At 30.0% G+C, this 19920-nt stretch overlaps 1 protein-coding gene across 3 annotated transcripts in view; it reads left to right on the plus strand.

The window, feature by feature from the left end:
- LOC129906805 (uncharacterized protein DDB_G0288805) overlaps positions 1-19920 on the plus strand; it is a 298594-nt gene that overhangs the window by 243977 nt on the left and 34697 nt on the right. For all 3 annotated transcript variants that reach the window (XM_055982727.1, XM_055982728.1, XM_055982729.1), the window contains exons 5-7: positions 2545-2705; positions 2812-4470; positions 17769-18061. In XM_055982727.1, the coding sequence (XP_055838702.1) occupies positions 2545-2705; positions 2812-4470; positions 17769-18061 (2113 nt within the window). The remainder of the gene's footprint in view (positions 1-2544; positions 2706-2811; positions 4471-17768; positions 18062-19920) is intronic.

The raw sequence follows: 19920 nt of genomic DNA on the forward strand, positions 1-19920 counted from the left end.
TTTTATTAAGTTTGAAGAAAGTTACTGGGCTGTGGCTAAGAAAAAAATGAAAATTGATTTTTTTTGTTCAGTAGGCCTCTATTAATAAATCATTGATGACCCTTTAACTTTCATAGATTTTAACAATTTTAAGTAATGATCATTTTTGATAACTACCTATCTTCTTAAAAAAAAAAGCCATTATTAATAAAATAAAAAAAAAAAAATTTTTGTAGGGTTTGATGTTTCTACTATAATGGCTCAGATACGCGGAGGAAATCATCATTTTAGAAAGAAAATTATCCTAGAATTTCCCTTTTATTTGTATATCTTGTGCAAAATAAATTGCACGACTGGGGTCGCACGTACTTGCTCTTATGCTTAAAGTAACTATAATGTTAAAGCTTTTCATTCAAGAAATTTAAAATTTGATATTTTGAAGAAATTTCATAAGTAGTATAAAAAAATTAAATCTGTTTTTATAATTAATTAAACTCCGTTTTAAATTATCTTAAAAAAAATAAAAAATATGCCATTTTATTTCTTGTATAAAAAGGTATTTTTAGAAAAAAATTTTCGAAAATTGTAGGAGCCGTTTTTTAAAAAAATAATTTTTTATATATAAAAATTTTTTAACATTTTTCAAAAAAAAAGTTGGTATGCCATTTTGAAGAAATAATTAATTTACACATAAAAACTAAATTTCAAAATTTTTCATTGATTCGTTTTCAAAAAATTGATTTTTCAAAAAAAAAATTTGAAATATTTTTAAAAAAACCAAAAATGCGTTTTTTGAAAATTTTTTAAAATTTTAATATTATCTTTACTTACACACTTTTGTATACAAATTCAGAAACGAAAAAAACCGTTCTATGACAGGTACCGTTAATAACGGTACAAAAAATATTTTTTTTATTTAAAAAGTTGGCTATTATGTGTAGTACTACACACAAAAATTTTAATCAAAATCGTTAGAGCCGTTTTTGAAAAAAATTAACTTTTCTATTTCCGTTATATGGCAGGTACCGTTAGTTTTGGTCATAAAAAAAAATTTCAATTTCCCCTCTAGGGAATCACCAAAAACTGCTAACCACCAAGTTTGAAGAAAATCACTTCACTCGTTTAGGCTGCAGCTCCAGATAGAGACAGACACACAGACAGACAGACAGACAGACAGACAGACAGACAGACAGACAGACAGACAGACAGACAGAATTGCCGGACCCACTTTTTTGGCATTCTCCATCATCGTAATGTCATGTAAAATTGTTATCTCGAGTTCGATTTTGTTTACGAATCCTAAACTTGCCCTATAGTACCTATATCGCAAGTAAAAATTACTTATAGTTTGGATGATATTAAGGTATTTTAAGTAAGGCTTAAGTCAAGTAAATCTTTCGAAGTTAACTTCAAACAAATTTTAGGATGCAACTACCGAATCCTAATGCTTTCAGAAAACAAAATTACTGGGTCATGATATAAAGATCAGAATTTGAATGAAATTAAAAGTCGTTATTTTTTTTTCTTTCAAGACCTGAAAAGTACACATTTGAAGATAAATTCAATTTAATGAAACAAAATCTTTTTTATCCTAAACTTTAAGTAGTCTACGGAATACTTAGGTTGAAATCCAATTTCCAAAGTGAACTCTTCTATTGGTGTCTAGTTTCTCTTCACCATTATGTTTCAAAAAAATAAAATTTTTTAAAGTGTAAAACAATCTATGTAGGTTACCAAAATTGAATATGAATTCGAAAGAATATGTTAAAACATCAACAAAATTCTCAAGTAAATAGAATTCTCGAATATCAAATAATATTGTTAGCTAAGCCAATCCCCTATTGAATAACACATCACTCAAGACTCAACTCAATCCATAAGATTTTTTTCAATATTGTGCGAAAATTTACATCTCTCACTTTTGTTTTTTTTTTTCTTGTTTTTTTTTTTTTCGAAAAATAAATTCCCAAAATATTTCCAATCTCACTTCCAAAATACCTGAAAAGTAAACACAACATTTTTGCTGATTGTGTTTTAATAGTATTTATTCGAAAAAAAAAAAAAATAAAACACCTCATCTATACTAGATGGAAAAAATTCTTTTTCACTTTCCTAGAAAAAAATATATAAACACAACACACCTCCACGTTCCTTCTGCATATCATATTGAATTCAAAATCCGTAGAACAACGAGAAAAAAAAAATCCCATTCAATAAATAACCCAAGCATAACAAGAATAAATTTCCATGTGAGTTGAAATTGCTTGCTTCCGTGACATGAATACTCTCCAAAAACCTACATATTTGGTTTTGTTTTTGAATAAACTTCCCCAACGATATTGTTTCCTCCTGCTAAATATTATTCAGATTCATCTTAACACACAGCAGAATCAAAATTTCCATCTTATTCTTCTTTAACTTCTTGTTTTGCTATGCTAATTCAACTGTTTCAATAAAAAAAAAAAGATATAAAAAAGCTTCTTTAAACAAAATTGTATCTAGATATATAAATTGTAAACTGTATCCTTGTTGTTTTTTTTTCTTCTTCTCTTTGCATTTTTCAAGGTGATACATCCGGACAGAGTGAACCTATTTTCAGTTCAATAGAAGAGCCCCTCCTAACCGCCATTCATGGAGGCGGCGACTCCGAACTGGATTCCAATGAAATGGAACTAACCAGCACAATGTATTTTGGTCCTCGTATGAATGCCCAAGAAAGCATTGAGGTTGGTATTTTAAACACACCAGAAAACTCTTTGATTTCATACTTCATTAGGTTTTTTTCCGATAAAATAATTTTACATTTTTTTATTGTTGTTGTGTATTTTACAGAGTCAAGAATCCTCGCTATCAATTCAGGTCGAACCAACGTCTACAACGCCCTTGCTATCGCATAAAACCCCCCGAACGGCGCCATTATCAAGTAATTCGTCTAATCACTTCCCCTTCGACAAACCAATTTCGCCGAAGAGTGCCCGGACAACGGAAAAAAACAAATCACTATTTACATTCAAAGAGGCGGAAATTTTCTTAGAAAAACAGAGGCGGAAATCCGCTTATGAAACTGTTCAAAATACCGACGATGGTTGTCGAAGGGAAAACTCCTCACGAAGCTACAATTTAAGAAGACGAGAATCTTCGGCCAATGAGAAAGAAAAACGCCGTTCAATTCGAGAATCTTCACCGGGGAAGAATAAATCGCACAAGGAGTCTTCGAATAACCGAAATAACCGCTGTTATGATGAAGATGACATCACCTATGACTATGACCATTCGAATGAAGACGATGTCAAGAAACAGAAGAGAGAACCGAAATTTCGCACAAAATCGGCTAGTCGCCATGCAAGCAATATGAAAACCAGTCCCAAGAGGGACCGCCGACAGATCAATTCCGCTCCAGCTGTAACGTCCAAGGAGAAGTTTTTCAGTAAACAACAACAACTTTCGCCGTCCAGCGGAACCCATCATCAACAGCAACAACAACAGCATACAAATCGCAAATACTCTTCCTCGTCATCGTCCAGCAGTGACCGGAAAGATATAACCATGTTTCCGTTCGATCGGGAGGCCCTCGATTATGAGCGGATTCAGCGAGAGTGTTTTGCAGTCGACGAAGACCCACACGACTCAAGTTCCACAACAAGTTCCACAGACAGTGAAGATCATAATGCTTCTGTCTACGAACGGAAACCGATGTATGTGTCACCATCCAAGGTGATCTTAAATGCCTGTTCGATCAAGAGCAATGACATCTTCCAGCAATACACTCTTCTGTCGCAACAAGAAACCTTCCATTCTTACGAACGCAAAGGTTCGAAAAGAAACCGTCCCGATGCCGTGCACCATCCCAAATACCACGATCACCTGTCCACATCAGATGCCTTCTATCCAAAGCCACCAACAGCTAATGGCAGTGGTGACTCAGCTACCACAACCGCCAGTAGCATAACCTCACCAAAATCACACGCCGAATTGCATCGTTTCGACCAGATCGCCTCGAAGTTCGATCAGATACCTCCGAAGGCGGCAGCGGCAAATGATCATCAATACCAAGGGTCCAATGCCAATATCTATGGCAGCACCAATAACACCACCAACAGCACCAGCAACCTTAACAACAACAACAACCGATGTTCTTCCCCATCCAATTTGGCCAATAACGTAAGCAGTCCGAATGGATCAATGCGTGGCACACCGCCCTTACCTGATCTGCGAGTTGATTTCTTCTCGGAAGCGTCCAAATTGAATGCGAAATCATCATCACATCATCAACTACCTGAGAAGGACCACGCACAGTTTTTACAGCAGCAACACCATCATCATCATCAACAGCAGCAGCAGCACGACATTTTGGATGAATGCCAGAGATTATCATTAAATGCTTCCGTTGCTGCTGCTACAGCCGGTAATGGTGGACCTATAAATGTGACTGCCAATCCGATGGAAGCAGCAGTTTGTACGCAACCGCGAGCTACTATAGTCGTTCAACAAGTACGTATATAATAATTCCCTAAAAATTTTCACTAAGATACTTGAAAAATTTCCTTTTATTTACTCTCGATTTTTTTTTTTTTTTAAAGAAAATTTCCCCTTTTTCTCAATAATCGGCATTTTCAATTTTGTTTGCGAGAAAACGGTGTGTTTTGAAAAACACAAAATCATTTAGTATCTTTTGAATACGTGATCTAGACTGTTGTCTTCGGTTAATTTTTTGAGAAATATTCCTAAATCAGTGTTTTTGAATATAAGTTGAATTTTCGAAAATTATTTAGCAGTTCGATTCGAATTGTGAAAGTGTTTACGGTCGTTATCTGAGTTTTGAAACAAATATATAAATTGATAGTAACTCCATAGTTGAAACGTTTAATTTTTTGCTTCTGGTTAATATTTTTGATTGATAAAGTATGTGATCTGATAAAACCAAATTGTGATTAACTCTAAAATATTCAAGAGTACCTTAGAAAGTGATTTATTCAAAGTATTGAAATCAATTGAGGATTTGTAACAAACAAAAAGTTTAATAAGGAAAAATAATAAAAATGGCACCTTTCTACAAGAGAATGTGCAGGAGTTTCACCAAACAATACATTAAGGTTTGTTAAAAAATTATTTTTTTTTTGAAGGGATTCTCAATAAAATAAGTTTTGAAAATTTTCAATAACAAAGAAGAAGTTCAAGAAATTTCCCTTCGCAATGTTAAAAAAAAACTAAGGCGAAGTAAGTTACCAATTTGTGGTGGACTTCAAAATGTTTTCTCAAGCCTTCATCTCAAAGTTTTTTGAAAGTTGATTAGTGGATTTTGTAAAAGTTACAACCCAAATAACAATATTCAACTTATTATGCCAAGAGTTCATAATTTTTTTTCTATCATCGGCAAATCTTTTTGTAAGTTTTCTAAATGTTTGTTTTGTGACGATCCCGACAGTTGGTACAGTTCGATTTTCGTAGTATTTAAAGTAATATTCACAAAATTGTAAGACCACCAAAAAAAAATCACCCTTTTCAAAATGTTTGTATAAAAATTAATAGCTTATAAACTTTAAGGTACTTCTTATTAGATCATATATTTTCTTCCGTCAAACTTCTATACAATTCAAAATAATACATAAAAAAAAACCTTGAATATTTTTTTGTCGAATTTTTCAACTCAGGGAAAACCCTACAAAAATTACCTTATTTTTCTTTTTGAAAAAGTCAACAAAAAATGTTTACATGAGTATTTTCTCTAAATTTGAATAAAACTCGCAGATATAATACTCTAAAACAATCTCTAGGAACCATTTACTTTTCAAGTATGTTTATTTTTAATTATTTTGTAAATTAAATTTTTTAAAAAAATTGTATCTTCTTTAACTGGTTCCTGAAAACTTTTTCCATAATTGCACGCTTCAGAAGTTATAAGTTTTAAACTGAAAAAAATACGGGTTTTCGCGAACCAGCTTTTTGCTTAAATTTTTTTCAAAACTTGTCAAGGTTGAAGCTATTAGGATCTGAATATCTCTTGTCAGCCAGGCACTTTCATGCAACTTCACTTTTTGCATCTGTTTTTCATTGATCTTCAACCTAAATCACAACCAATTTTTTTTTTAACTTGAAAGTTAAAAATGTTGTTCGCTAGAAGAAAATTAAAATTTAAGAAAAACGCTAGCCGTATAAGCCAGCCATTCTATGTCCCCAACCACAACCAGAACCACCTAGTTTAAGTCGAGATAGGATAATATTTTATGAGTTACTCAAAACCCTTTGCATTTCTGAATTTGCCGCAATAATAGCTCTATTTGTATTAACTCGACTTTGGTGGACTTAGTCTATGTTTTTTTTTTTTTGTAGCTAAAAAATAAGCATAGGTATGAATAGTTAAAAAATTATTTTCGAAACTACGGACTGGTTACTTTTTTCTAACTCATAAATTCTTTTGAATAACTTTGTAAAATTTTATTTGAAAATTTAAAAATAGGCGCCTGTTATTTTACTATGGTAATCTAATTGCATTTAATTTTTTGTTAGCAAAAACAATAAAACAAAATTATGAAATCAAAAAATCATACGCCAAATAATTGTAGGTAAAATATCTTTAAATATTCATTAAAAAATATAATTTCGAGAAAATTGCAAAAGAAAGAAAGGATCAAGTTTCTTTCTCTTGTGATTAGCCCGCAGTGACTTAACACTTAACCTTCCTGTCGAAAAATGTCTTTAACTTCGCTAATTTAGAGTATCTCCACACGCAACACGGCTAACAAATATTTTTAGAAGTTCAGGGCTAATACAAAAAAAAAAAAATTTAGACCCTTTATACATTTAGAAGTTTTTTTAAAGTGACAAATTATTATCGACCTTTTTTATTAAGATAATGCATTAAATAATTTCATTTCAATCTTACAAGACTCAAATTACACTATAGCAAAGAAGTAGATACGTTTTAAGACTTAAAGCCGTTCAGTCTTCCAGTGATATTAGGCCTTGAACCAAAAGGGAGTAGAGTTCAAAATATTTCCCATACTTATTTCCCAAAATACTACTGCATTTTTTTTTGTGGTTAGACCACTATTCCGAAAAAAAAAAGAGTTCGAAATACGTTCTTCACAGCTATATCTAGGGAAAATAATTCTTAAAAAAAATCCAGTGATTAACTGTTTTTTTCGCTTAATCTTATATTACATACTTCGATTTAGACAATATGACGTCTCAAAGTAAACTTATACTCTTTCAAAGTTTACTTTGTATTTTTTGCAACAGCTAACTTTCATCTTTAAAACCAAGAACAAACTGAGAAAAAAACATTTAAAGAGCTTTTTCGAATTTCTTCTGTAACACAAAAAAAAAAGAACTTAACCTATTTCAGGAAAAGGGTCAATTCTCCACCCATCTCTACTCCATCTAAGAACTTAAAAAAAATACAAAATTCTTAATGTATTTTAACAAGGAAAATACCAGAAAAATTAGATTAGTATGACTTTGAAATCGATGTGTTTCAAAGAAAAGAGTTATCCTTCTAACTACATTTTTCAGTTTATTTGCAATAATTTACCTGCACCTGTAGGTATGTTAACGTATTCGTGAGAAAATATATATTTCTTTTCGGTTTCTTAATAGGTTTCACTAGAATTTATACTTTTTTTGGAAACAAAAGTAACTTTAAAAACAAGTTAGTATAACAATTCTAAAAATTAATGCATTAAAAATGCTAGAACTCGTTGTTTCTGTTTTGTGTTGGAGTCTTTCAACTTCTAGTTTTTTTCACTTAAAATTTGTTTGTCAATCTGTCATGTTAACATTTTCCAACACTTTCCAGTTGATTCAATTTTCAAAGCAACGATAAATCGGTTTATTTATTTCCATCAATATCTTAAGAATTAAAAATAAAAAAATAAATTCAACTTGTTTAATAATTCTAAATAACCAATTAATTAAAAAGAAGTTTCATTTCAACATTTGTTGATTTTCTCTCCTTAATGTTGTCAAATTATATCCATCCTCACTTCCTCATTTTGTTTTTTTTTTTAACGTTAACTTCAAAGTCGCAATTCCAAGAATCATTCAATACAATATCAAGAAACTGAAAGTATACACATTACACATACATAAACAACTTTTTAGTAACACACCCCTATCATCATTGTGTCAACTTTTTGACAGGTCTAAAAGTCTATAAATTTAGCCTTTACGCATCATTCAATCTTTTTAAATTCGTCGACAGAACAATGTTAACAAAGTGTAAACAAAAAATAAAAACACGAGTATATTTCTTATTTTGAATTTTAACCAAAGAAAAAAACATATAAATATAAACATTTGCATACAACAAGTTTATTTATAATAGCAAACTTGAATAAAATACGAAGCGCAACGCTTTTTTAGCATATAAAAGACTTTCAAGATTGATTTATATTTTTGTTTTTTTTTTTTTTTCACTCTGAAACTTTTTCTTTCAAAAACACAAGTTATACACACTCTTTTAGCCACAAAGTGTTAATTGATATTTTAATATTGTAGAGCTTTCTTAGAAACTATGTATGAGTTCTTTCTTTTGATTTATTTATGAATAAATGAGTACTTTGCTGACATTTTAAAAGCAGGAAGTCAATTTTTTGAAGGAAATCTTTTTTGGACAGAATAAAAAAAGTCAGGGCTTCCGAAAAAAGAACGATATGTTTTTGTGGATATTTACCAAAAACAAGTAATCCACGGAACCAAAAGCTACTTAAAAATTCATTAAAGTGACAAATCAACACAATTCTCAAGGATAAACCATGTTTGAGAGAAAATACTCAACATTTTTAAGGAATAAGCAGTTTATGAGAGAGATTCTCAACACCTGGGCCTTACAATTTGATAGAAAAATATATTTTTTTTTTGTTTTTTATTTGGCAAAGTCATGGGAGTTTATTTAAACCGTCCCTTGGCCCTGACAATGATTAATGACTTTTCAGGCTGTACGAATATTAAACAACACAAAAAAAAAACAACAAAACCATTGACAATGACCTCTAACACAATTCACAGGCCCTAATTCTAACATAAAATAGGCAACAAAATATACGCCCAGTCACACAGAGTGTAGTTGTGCTTTTTCTCACGTAGCTTCTGCCAGTTCGTCTATTTAATGATTCCTTAAATCGGTTGAAGGTAAATCATCATCCATCTAGGCGGCTAGCCGGCCGGCCTGTGGGTGTGCCGGCTCCCAATTATACAAAACACCTGCGAAATGCTAACTAATTTTGATGCTGTGCTTGATGAAAAATGAGATAAGAGGAGATTTTCACACCCTTTAAGAGCTTCCGCGTTTAATTCAATTCCTCTTATCCATTATTGTAACAAATAAGTACCTCAAAATTTGTAACAGGGTGTTCTTGTTGATAAAAATAAGAACTTTTGACTAAGACTAAGACTAAGACTAAGACTAAGACTAAGACTAAGACTAAGACTAAGACTAAGACTAAGACTAAGACTAAGACTAAGACTAAGACTAAGACTAAGACTAAGACTAAGACTAAGACTAAGACTAAGACTAAGACTAAGACTAAGACTAAGACTAAGACTAAGACTAAGACTAAGACTAAGACTAAGACTAAGACTAAGACTAAGACTAAGACTAAGACTAAGACTAAGACTAAGACTAAGACTAAGACTAAGACTAAGACTAAGACTAAGACTAAGACTAAGACTAAGACTAAGACTAAGACTAAGACTAAGACTAAGACTAAGACTAAGACTGAGACTGAGACTGAGACTAAGATTTTCTTCCATAAAAACAACGAAAATTCCAAAACTAGAATCGATTTAATAACTGCTTCGAAAACATTAAACAAAAAAACACCCTGTAGACAACTTAATTGTATGAAATCCGATGGCGTGGGTTCCATTCCAATTATTCCAGATACAAATCCGATTTTCTTTTTTTGCAATACTCTCGACCTTGTTTAAATAAACATTTGTGCTATTTTAGCTCCATCTTTTTATGTCTGTACTCTATAGAAGTTCCGAAATCCATTTACATGCAATTTTTTTTTTTAATTAAACACATTTCATTCTTGTTTAAAATTCTTGTAAATTAACAAATTGCGCATTTTTTTTTCGTTAGAATTTTATTCTTATTAAACTTTTTGCAGGGGATTTCTACAAAAGCAGGATGTTTACACAACATTCAAGTTTCAAATAATATTCTAATGGCTCTCTTGTATAGAATAGACCAAAACACATAATATAACAATCAATTGCGATGATATTTTGGATTAAATCAAATAGAATTTACAGTAGGTATTTGTAAATATTATTCATCATTATTATGTTGAACTATACGAGTATAATTCCTGAGCTTTTGTCTATGAGGGAATTCAAATTGTGCGATGATTGTGTTTGTTGAAAATTAAGCTTAACGTAAATACTATTGTAATATTTGGGCTGTTAAACCCACTAAATAGTCATAGTTTACCTACTCATTTATGTTATTGAAAATATAGGTAATCTAGTTATATGGGGGGGGGGGGGGGGGGGGGAAAATGTTTTGAATTTATAATGAGCTTATTGACTTATATTAGTAAATCGAGCGAGGATATTTGGTATATAGATATTTTTGCATTTGCAGATAGACATAATAGCATTTAAGTAGTTATTGTTGTTATCTAAAAAACAATTTGTAGTTATTTGAGCTTTGTTTTAAGTGATGTTATGAATATGAGTACGTTTTGGATACCTTGAGGGCTATCGAAAACAATGATATTATTAAATTTATGTAATGTTTCTTATTTGATCTTAAGTGTTTGCAAAGGAAGCTATTATGAGCTTAAGGAATTGTTATGTTTGCTGTATACTAAATCAATTAATATGAATTTAACCTTCTCAATTGAAAGTTCAATATAAAAGAGCGAAGATCGAAGCATGTATCAATTGATTTGAACTTTATGTTTTACACTGTTCTTCCAGTAGTAGGTCAAATCATTTCTGTGGCATGGCATTGTTTTCAATGTTATTCACATGACCCAGCCCGATCAAGTATTCCACCTTGAATAGTTTTGTTCAGCTTCTTCGCTTGAACACAAAAGAGTCCACTGCGTTCACGGAAACCTCAAAACTGGCGGTTAGTACTTATTGGTTAGGGATTCGGCTTTTGTTAAAGCCTAATCCATTATCGAAAAACAGGAGGGTCTCTGCATTCGTAAGACAGGGTTACTGAAGGGAAATTGTCCTAGTTTAGTTATTTGCGTAACTCCGACTTTCATGGTCCTTATTATGATTTGGTAACTTTATCTTGGGGATAAGAAATAAGATAGTGTTGAGCGAACAACTGCAGAGCTTTTCTTTCAGTTTAGGAGGAATTTTATGGTCACAGAAAAAAACAACTCCATTCATCAACTGCCCGTAGAAGCAAAAAACTAAAAAAACTAATTCACTTTCGGAAACTAAGCAGAAACTTGGGGACTGTGATAAAAAGTAAAGGACTGAAGATGCTTCCCTGGTGCACACCAACTTTGATTGGGAACTCTTCAGTAATAACTGCTGGCATCTTATATCTCTTTCCAATTATTACTTTGAACTGTCAAAAAAACCAACCTTCGAGAAAGTTTAATTTTTGAAGAGAAATATTAAAAAATTACAATCGAAAACCGAGAACAATAAGTGTTTTGAATGCCTTTTGGCAAACAAACAAACATTATTATCCCTCTGTGGGCACACGGGTGCGAATTTGGCACGACAAAAATTAAAAAAATTACAATTTTCCAAAAAAGTGGGTGTAAATGGTGTAAATACATTTTTTTTTATTGTAAAAACAATATTCGAGTTCTTCGGAAAATTCTACATTAATTTCATATTAGTTCATTATTGCATAGTACCTAATTTAAATTAGAATCTTTAAATGGCGCCCAACGTTAGTTAAAGAAAACTATCAAAATAGTAGATAAGTAGAATATTTATCTTCAAAAAAGTGTGTAAAGCTTACAAATAATATAAAATGAAGATAAAAGTAGTATTTTCTAAAAATACTTTCAAATTAAACATAAATAAAATAACAAATACAAAAATCTTAAACCAAACACCTTTTTCTCGAATTAAAAACTTGTAAATCGATTTATTACTTCAACTTTTTCTGTGCGTAGGTAATCGTTTCTATGATCACACGTAAAAGTACAAAATTAATATTATTCTCGGTCAGCAACCAAAGAGTAATTAAAAATAAATGTTCCAATAACAACACAAAAAAAAAAAAAACTATATCAAAAAAACATTGACCATCTGCTCTATCGTACCTCTGTAGTTTTAATTGTAATCAAAATCAATTAAAAGAACTAAAAAAAAATATAAAGACAAACATACAAAACGCAGAGATTTCAAAGCACTTCTTCTTCTATATCGCTACCAGATACTGGCAATCATCAATTACACTTTTTTGTATTCACGAACAGTTAAATAAAAATATACACTGAAAAGCCATAAACACGTAAAATAATCTAAACAAACATTCATGGTCCAATAACCAAACAAAAAACTGCAAATTGTTTCAATTTCAATGGCTCTCTGTGAATATTGTATCTTGAAAACGGTCTATTTTTGAAAATAGAAAAACTGTCTAGTTTTATGTCGATGTTGAGTTTCAAAAATATAATATAAAAGAAAGGCATTGATTTTGTGTGGAAAAGGTTTCGTTTTCTCCTATTAACAAGTCATAAAAATCGCTATACAAACGTTAAACAGTTTTTAAGATTTGCAGTTTTTTGGTTTATTGTTTTTGAAATATTTGTTTGTTTTGCGGTTTGCGTTTATAAAAATAATTTAAAAAAAAAGTCCAAATTAAAATACGCAGATGTTTTCTATCTGATAAGTTTGACATCGAATTGCATTTCTATTTCTAGCTTGCACACAACTTCTCTTGAAGAATTGCTATTTTCAAATCAATTAATAATTTTTTTTTTTATTTTTTCTCCTTTTCAAAAAAAAAAAACATAATTCATGTTGTTTTCCAAAATATTTATTTTCATAATTTAAGAGGCAGAACAGAGAACACCCGTGAAAAAAATAATGTGATGATATTTTTACACAAATTAGATCATTATTTTGTTTGGTTTTATTCTTATTTTTTCTGTTTGATTGGCAACGCTTGATTGAATTCAAATTTGTCTTAACGATAAATTGGTGATGACAAGCTAAGAATTATGTTAGAACTGGATGAAAAGTTGAAAAGAGTGGCAGCTGGTTCTTATCAATATTTGATTTTTGTTTATTAAAATTTGGAAAAAAAAATAATATTATTGTTTTTAAATGCATTTGGAGAAAGCTTTTGATCAACAGGTTTTTAGAAAGTTAAAACAACAGTCTTAAGTTTTGTAAGCATGCAAAAATACCAAATATAACTCGGATAGACTCAAGCCTTTTAATGGATTTGGTGTATTTTTTGTGTTTAAGTGCGAATTACAGAATTGAAATTCTAAAAGTTGTACGTTCGACTATCGATTTCAAAAAATTGAGTTGACAACTTTCGGCCTTCGTCTCTAAAATCGACTAGGATTCTGGACTTGATTTAACAAAGAGTATAAAATTCTCCTTGATTATTTTTTTGTTCTCATGTACCATGACCCTCTTCATCATTTCTTCTCTCCTGAGTAAAGCCTTCTTTATAGTCCTCATTTAAAACAACCACAAACTATGGGTTAACCTTGGGGGCATGTTAAACCCAAGATAAACATCAAATTAACATATTCTTATTACTTTGATCTTCCTTTTGGGGTGGAGTTTTTTTTTTTTTTTTTTTTGAGAACAAGGTCATAAGCCAAAGATTTATGTATATCTATGTTTTTTTTTTTTTGTTATTGTTGTTGTTGTTATTTTCTCTTAAACATGACATTAGTTCTTTAACAATCCCAAAAATAAGGAAAAAAAAAATTATTGGCAATTTAAAGTGTGTCCTTCTCTCTTCCTTAGGGACAACGATTAAGGGTAGAATCAAGTGTATAATATACATAAAGTTAAACATCCTTAAGGCATAAATTGATTACTCAATGGGAATAACAGATTCAAGGATGTTTGAAGGAAAAAGTTTTTTGTTGATTGTTGGATGAAAATTTGAAAATTGTTTAAGAATGAGAAAACTTCAAGTTTCTTTTTTTTTGTTAAGGGGTGACAAACTTAACTGTTAAAATTAAAAAAAAGTCAACTTTGAAAATATAATATCCTTCTTCAAAAATAAAATTCGGTGGGTATAATTCGGTTTATGGATGTCCTTGATATTATTTATAGAAGCAATAAGATGATTGTTTACATTAAATATTTTTTGGTTATAAGACTTTTGCTGATTTTAACCCACTTGAAGTTTCAGTGAAACTTGAAACGGCAAAAAAAAAACATTACGAAAACAACAAAGTAACCTTTAGGTAAAAATTTTTCAAAAAACACATTTTTGGGTTTTTAAAGAATATTTCAAAAAAAATTTTTTTGAATAATCCAATTTTCTAAGAACCGGTTGATGAATTTTATCGAAATTTCTTTTTTACTTCTTGAATAATATTTTATTTAAGTGACCAACTTTTTTTTTTTATATTTTTATATATAAAAAAAATGTATATTTAAAAAAATATTTAAAAAAAACGGCTCTAACGATTTTAATTTTTTTTTGTATACCTACAAGAAATCAGAAATCAGGCATTCTTCGTGTTGTGGTTAAAACCGTTAAAAAACGTGTTTTATTAAGTATATAAAAAACGATTTTATGTACATACTTTTTTACGTTATCAGAAATATGCTCCGATTAAATAATCTTTTTTATCAAAAAACAAAACCGACTTCCATGGATCAAGTTATGGTTTTTCTAATTGTTCCTATGGCTATAACTGAACGAAATTGAAATGGGACCACATTGCAGCCACCAGCTTTCCAATACAAAAATAATTATCAAAATTGGTTCACTTAGTCCAAAGTTATGAGGTAACAAACATAAAAAAAAAAAAACAAAAAAATACAAGCGAATTAATACCTCCTACTTTTTGGAAGTCGGTAATAAAATCAAATTATAATTTTCCTTAATTTTTTTTCATAAAAACCTTTAAGATAAAAGCTACTTTTACCATATATACCAAAAAGCAGTGCTTGATATCGTAAAATTAAAAATAAAATTAAAATAGGAAAAACAATTTAAAAAAAGGTTAAAATGTTTGAGTTTAAAAATTAATTATTTCAAAAACTGTACGACATTTTAGCATCTTGATTGAGAATAAGCTAGATAATTAAATTAAATTACCAAAAGCAAAGCTTGATCGTGTAAAATTAAAAAAAAATTAAAATTAAAAAAAAAAATTAAAAAAAACTTAAAATTTTGAGTTTAAAATCTTTCACGAAAACAACATTATTTAAAAAAGATTATTAATTAAAAGGTTTCTGGCTTTAAAAAACAAAAAACATAAGTTTGTAGGTGTTGACGTTGTTTTTAAATATTTAAAAAAAAAAGTTTTTTTTGGCACTCTGAAGTAAAAAATTGAAAAAAAAAATAGAACCCATCCAGTCTACTTTCTGCCATTTTGAAGTTAGAAACTACATACCATCAGGAACACACTTGCAATATGACAGTCATTTCCGAGTCAGTAAATTTCATAAAAAAAATTACCACTTTGCTCCACCCCTTTTCCATCCACTTAGCTTTTTGCCATTATGAAATTGTCACTTTAACACCACCTTCTGAGTTAAGCTTAAAGTCTGCTTATCTTTTTTGTATATTTTCAAAAATTATTATCGAAAAATTGTCGACCAAAAATAAGAAACAGGATTTTGATTTGAATGCAATTTTATGTATTAGATAGATAAAACTAAAATTTAAAAACTACAGAAACCATACAAACTCAATATAAAATCAAAGGGAAACCGACGAAGTTACGAATACCAGAGTTACGGGCGACAGAGTTACGACCGTCAAAGTTACGCGAAACCGAAGTTACGAAAAACTAGAGTTACGAATTCTAAAGTTATGTTAAGCTATGACATGTGATTTTTGGGTTGGCAACAATTGCGAGGAATGATATGGAATTATGGAAATACAAACAAGAGATTAACATTTTTCTCATTGGTCAGAACTAAATGAGTAAAGCGAAAATGGGTATTATTTAATCTTGTAAAATTTTGATTGGATAGGTATAGTATAGATATACATATTGACGGTTAAACTTCATAACCTCGTAAGTCGAAAAATTCGAAAAAAATATTATTATTGCAAACAATTCAGAAAATTCAGAGCTATCTTTTGGTATATTCAGTTCAACAATGTTGTTTTGAAAATTTTTCAGGAATGACGAAATTCAAAAGCTCGTATTGATATATCCCATACCTACAGAAACAAGAAACACAACATATTGTTTTTTGATTTCTGAAAAACTTGCAAAAACGACTTACGAAGTTATGAAGTTTAACCGTCGATATATGGTTTTGTTTTTGTGAAAAGATCGCAAAAACATTGAAATAGAAAAAAAAACATAAGTATACTTATGTAAGTTTGGGGGACATAATTGAAATTAACTTCTTATTTGTCCAACTAATATTGCACCTATGTACGTATCGATATTCTCTTATTTATGTTTCCATAATTCCATATCGTTCCTCGCAATTGTTGCCAACCCAAAAATCACATGTCATAGCTTAACATAACTTTAGAATTCGTAACTCTAGTTACGAAAGTAACTTCGGTTTCGCGTAACTTTGACGGCCGTAACTCTGTCGCGCGTAACTCTGTCGCGCGTAACTCTGTTATTCGTAACTCCGTTACCATTTCTCCAAACCCCAAAACCAGACACTCACGTATTTTACCAAAAAAAAAAAAATAATAAATAATATCCTTTCAAATATAATTAATTTTTGTATTAAAATAAAAAATAAAACAAATTAATTTTCAAGAATCCATTACCCATGGTTTAGAAGAACACACCCCACAGCAAACCATTAAAACCCTTACACTTAGCTTCATTAAACTTTTGGGTAGATTTTGAAGAAACTTTTTTTCCACGAAACAAAAATCTACACAAAACCAATCTGTTTTTGTGTTTTCTTTAACTTTTTTTTTTTCAAAAACACTCTTGTAACGCTCTCAATTATTATTTTTTCAAGTAGAGATGTAGAGTAGGCCCTCCATTATATTTTACCATGGTAAAAAAAAATTTAATTAAAAAACCGATTAATTTAATATTAAAGTCTCATATAAGCGCTGTTAGCGCTGTGTTGTGTTGGGTTTTTATTACGTTTTTCTGTATTTTTAACCTCACTCCTACACTTGACATTTTTTTTTTTGTGTACAACAATATTCTTTCTGTCTGCTGTTGTTGACGTTATTATTGTGTTGTAGTCTGCAGATGGAGAGTCCTTTTTTTTTGTATTTATATTGTTTTCTCTAGTAGTAAGGGGACATACAAAATAATAATTCATTTATGTCCTTAAAAATAAAAAAAAAATTTAATATAAAAATATGTTTTTCAATTTAATTTACTGTTGTGGTTTGATCAACAATACCAAAATAACATTATTATGAATATTATTTTATGAATTCAATTAATTTATCCTTTTGAAGGACAAAATAAATTAACTTACCAGTAAAAACAAAAACCATGATAAACCAATGATTTATTAAAATAAAACCCAAGCCTATCCCCTTTGACTATTTAAACCAACAACAAAAAAAAAAAAAAATAAAAGAGAGAACTAACTTACATTATCCCTTACTGGATGATGTCCTTTTTTTAAAACAACTTTTCCTGCTATTTTATGATGTTTTTAAATTTTATTCATTTTTTTTATATATTATTTTTTTGTTTATATTACAGCCGTCCTTAAGCCTAGATAGCACAGTAGAAACCTTACTAATAAAAAGTGAGGGTGATTTTGTGAGTGTGGAACAAGGCAAGGACTCTCGCAAAAGAAATTCACAACAGCTTCACATTCAACAGCAACTTAACCATCATCATCAACAACAGTCGTCACAGCAGCAGCAACAACAACAACAACAATCACAAACAACACAGCAACAACAACAACAACGTAGGGACGAAAATATGAGGCAATTGCTGGATGTTACAAACACATTAACTTTTGAAGAGTTAAGGGATTTCGAAATGAGGTAAGTCTCTTTTTTTTTTGTTCCTTCTTCTTCTGGCTTCTAGTCATCTTGTGGTACATGGATTTTCTGAAGGTTTTTTTTTTCTCATGGGTTGATTTATATTTGGGGATCAAGCGAAGTAATTTGGCTTGGTGTATTTTAGGATTAGGGCTGATTTGTGAGAAAAGTTATAGATTTTTTTTTTTTTATTTTGCTGAGAGAATTTAAAAGAATTTTATTTTACTTTTTTTGTTTTGTTAAGTCGTAGAGATGTAATGAGACTGAAATCATTCTTTGATACCCACCTTCATTTACAAACCTTCTCTAAACATTGTTTTGAATGAAGGACAAAGTCGTCTGAAAATTAATTATGTGAGCTAAAAAAAAAGTAAAAGCAAAAACTTTAATGTGATTAATTGGCTTTCGTGGAAATTATGTACATCAACATTTTAGGAAAATTATATGGAAGGGAAAGGATGTGTGAAAATAATTTGTTTTGATAAACTTTGAAATTTGCTACACGCCCAGTCTTAGTAAAGTGGGTTAATGGAAGTAAAGTTTTGTTGAAAATTGTTGCTAATTAAGAAAAAAGTTAAAAAAGTTGGATAGTTACACAGCAGAATTAGTCAAAAAAAAATAAGGTAGGCATCCGACTACAGAAAAATTTACTAAGACTACCTAAATAATGGTAAAGACTGAAATTTAGATTTTTTAATTGAATATTAAAATCTTAAGCGTTGGAAGAAGAATTTTTTTTTTATATTAATCTAGTCAAAAGTTTTATGTTTAATTTTTTGAGAAAAGTAATATAATTGAGTTGATAGAGTTTTAAGTACCTACAAATATTAATTTCAAAATTAAATAGAAAGCCAAAAAAGTTTTAGTTTTCTTATAAAATTTTCTACAAAAGTATGTAGTTTTTTTCTTCTGAAAAAATAATAAAAACAAACTCAAAATATATTGGCAAAATATTAAAAAATTAAAAAATGGCGTTTTAATTGAATTTCAAGAAAGCTATACAACTAAAGAATATCAAAAATAAAGGTTTTTGTTTTTAACTCCTAAATACAGAAATTATCAAATCATGCTTTGAGATCGCTTTATGAAGCATTCACTATAATAACTTTTTCGATACGAGCGACCAACAGTTACAATGCACAGTGAGCCTGAACAAGTTTAAGGTTGACCTAAAATGACGACAAAAACTAAAGATGAGGCTTTGTTCCTGAAGGCCTCAGCAATAATAATCCATTTTTACCAAAATCGGATTAGCTTCCTCTTTCGAGATACCCCCCTTAAATGTGTTTTTTTCGAGAAAAATTCATATCAACGCAAGGCTCGACTACGATAACTTAGGCGCCGAGAATTGAAAACGGTTTTTAGTAGAGGTATTTAATACAATCATTTTTGGTCTTGGGAGGGAGGGTCTATGTCCCCCCCTCTAGGCGGGAGGGGCAGTTTTCTAAAAAATCAAGCAAAAAATTATTAAAAAACAATGGCAACATAAACAGTTATGAATGATACCTTTTTCAAAAGCTAGAATTGTACACTTAATTATAGTTTTTAAAACAAGTTATTTTAAACAGTTGTTTTCGAAATAATCGATTCCAAAGTCAACAATTGTGAAAAAGAAGTTTAAAAAAAAATACATTGAATACTATTTTGTCAAGACTTTGGGTTTCATTACGGGATAAATTGATAAAGTAAACTACCTCAATAAATTCTTTATCAAATACTGAAAACCATATGTTTCTATGCCTTCTAGTTTTTGAGAAAATTGAAAAATAGGAAAACTACTTTCTTTATCAGGCTCACTAATGAGCGTTCTGGTACCACACTGGTACTAAGAAATTTTATTTTTAAGGTCCAATTTTAAATGG

The sequence above is a fragment of the Episyrphus balteatus genome, chromosome 1, assembly GCF_945859705.1.
Source record: "Episyrphus balteatus chromosome 1, idEpiBalt1.1, whole genome shotgun sequence".
Taxonomy (NCBI): Eukaryota; Metazoa; Arthropoda; class Insecta; order Diptera; family Syrphidae; genus Episyrphus; species Episyrphus balteatus.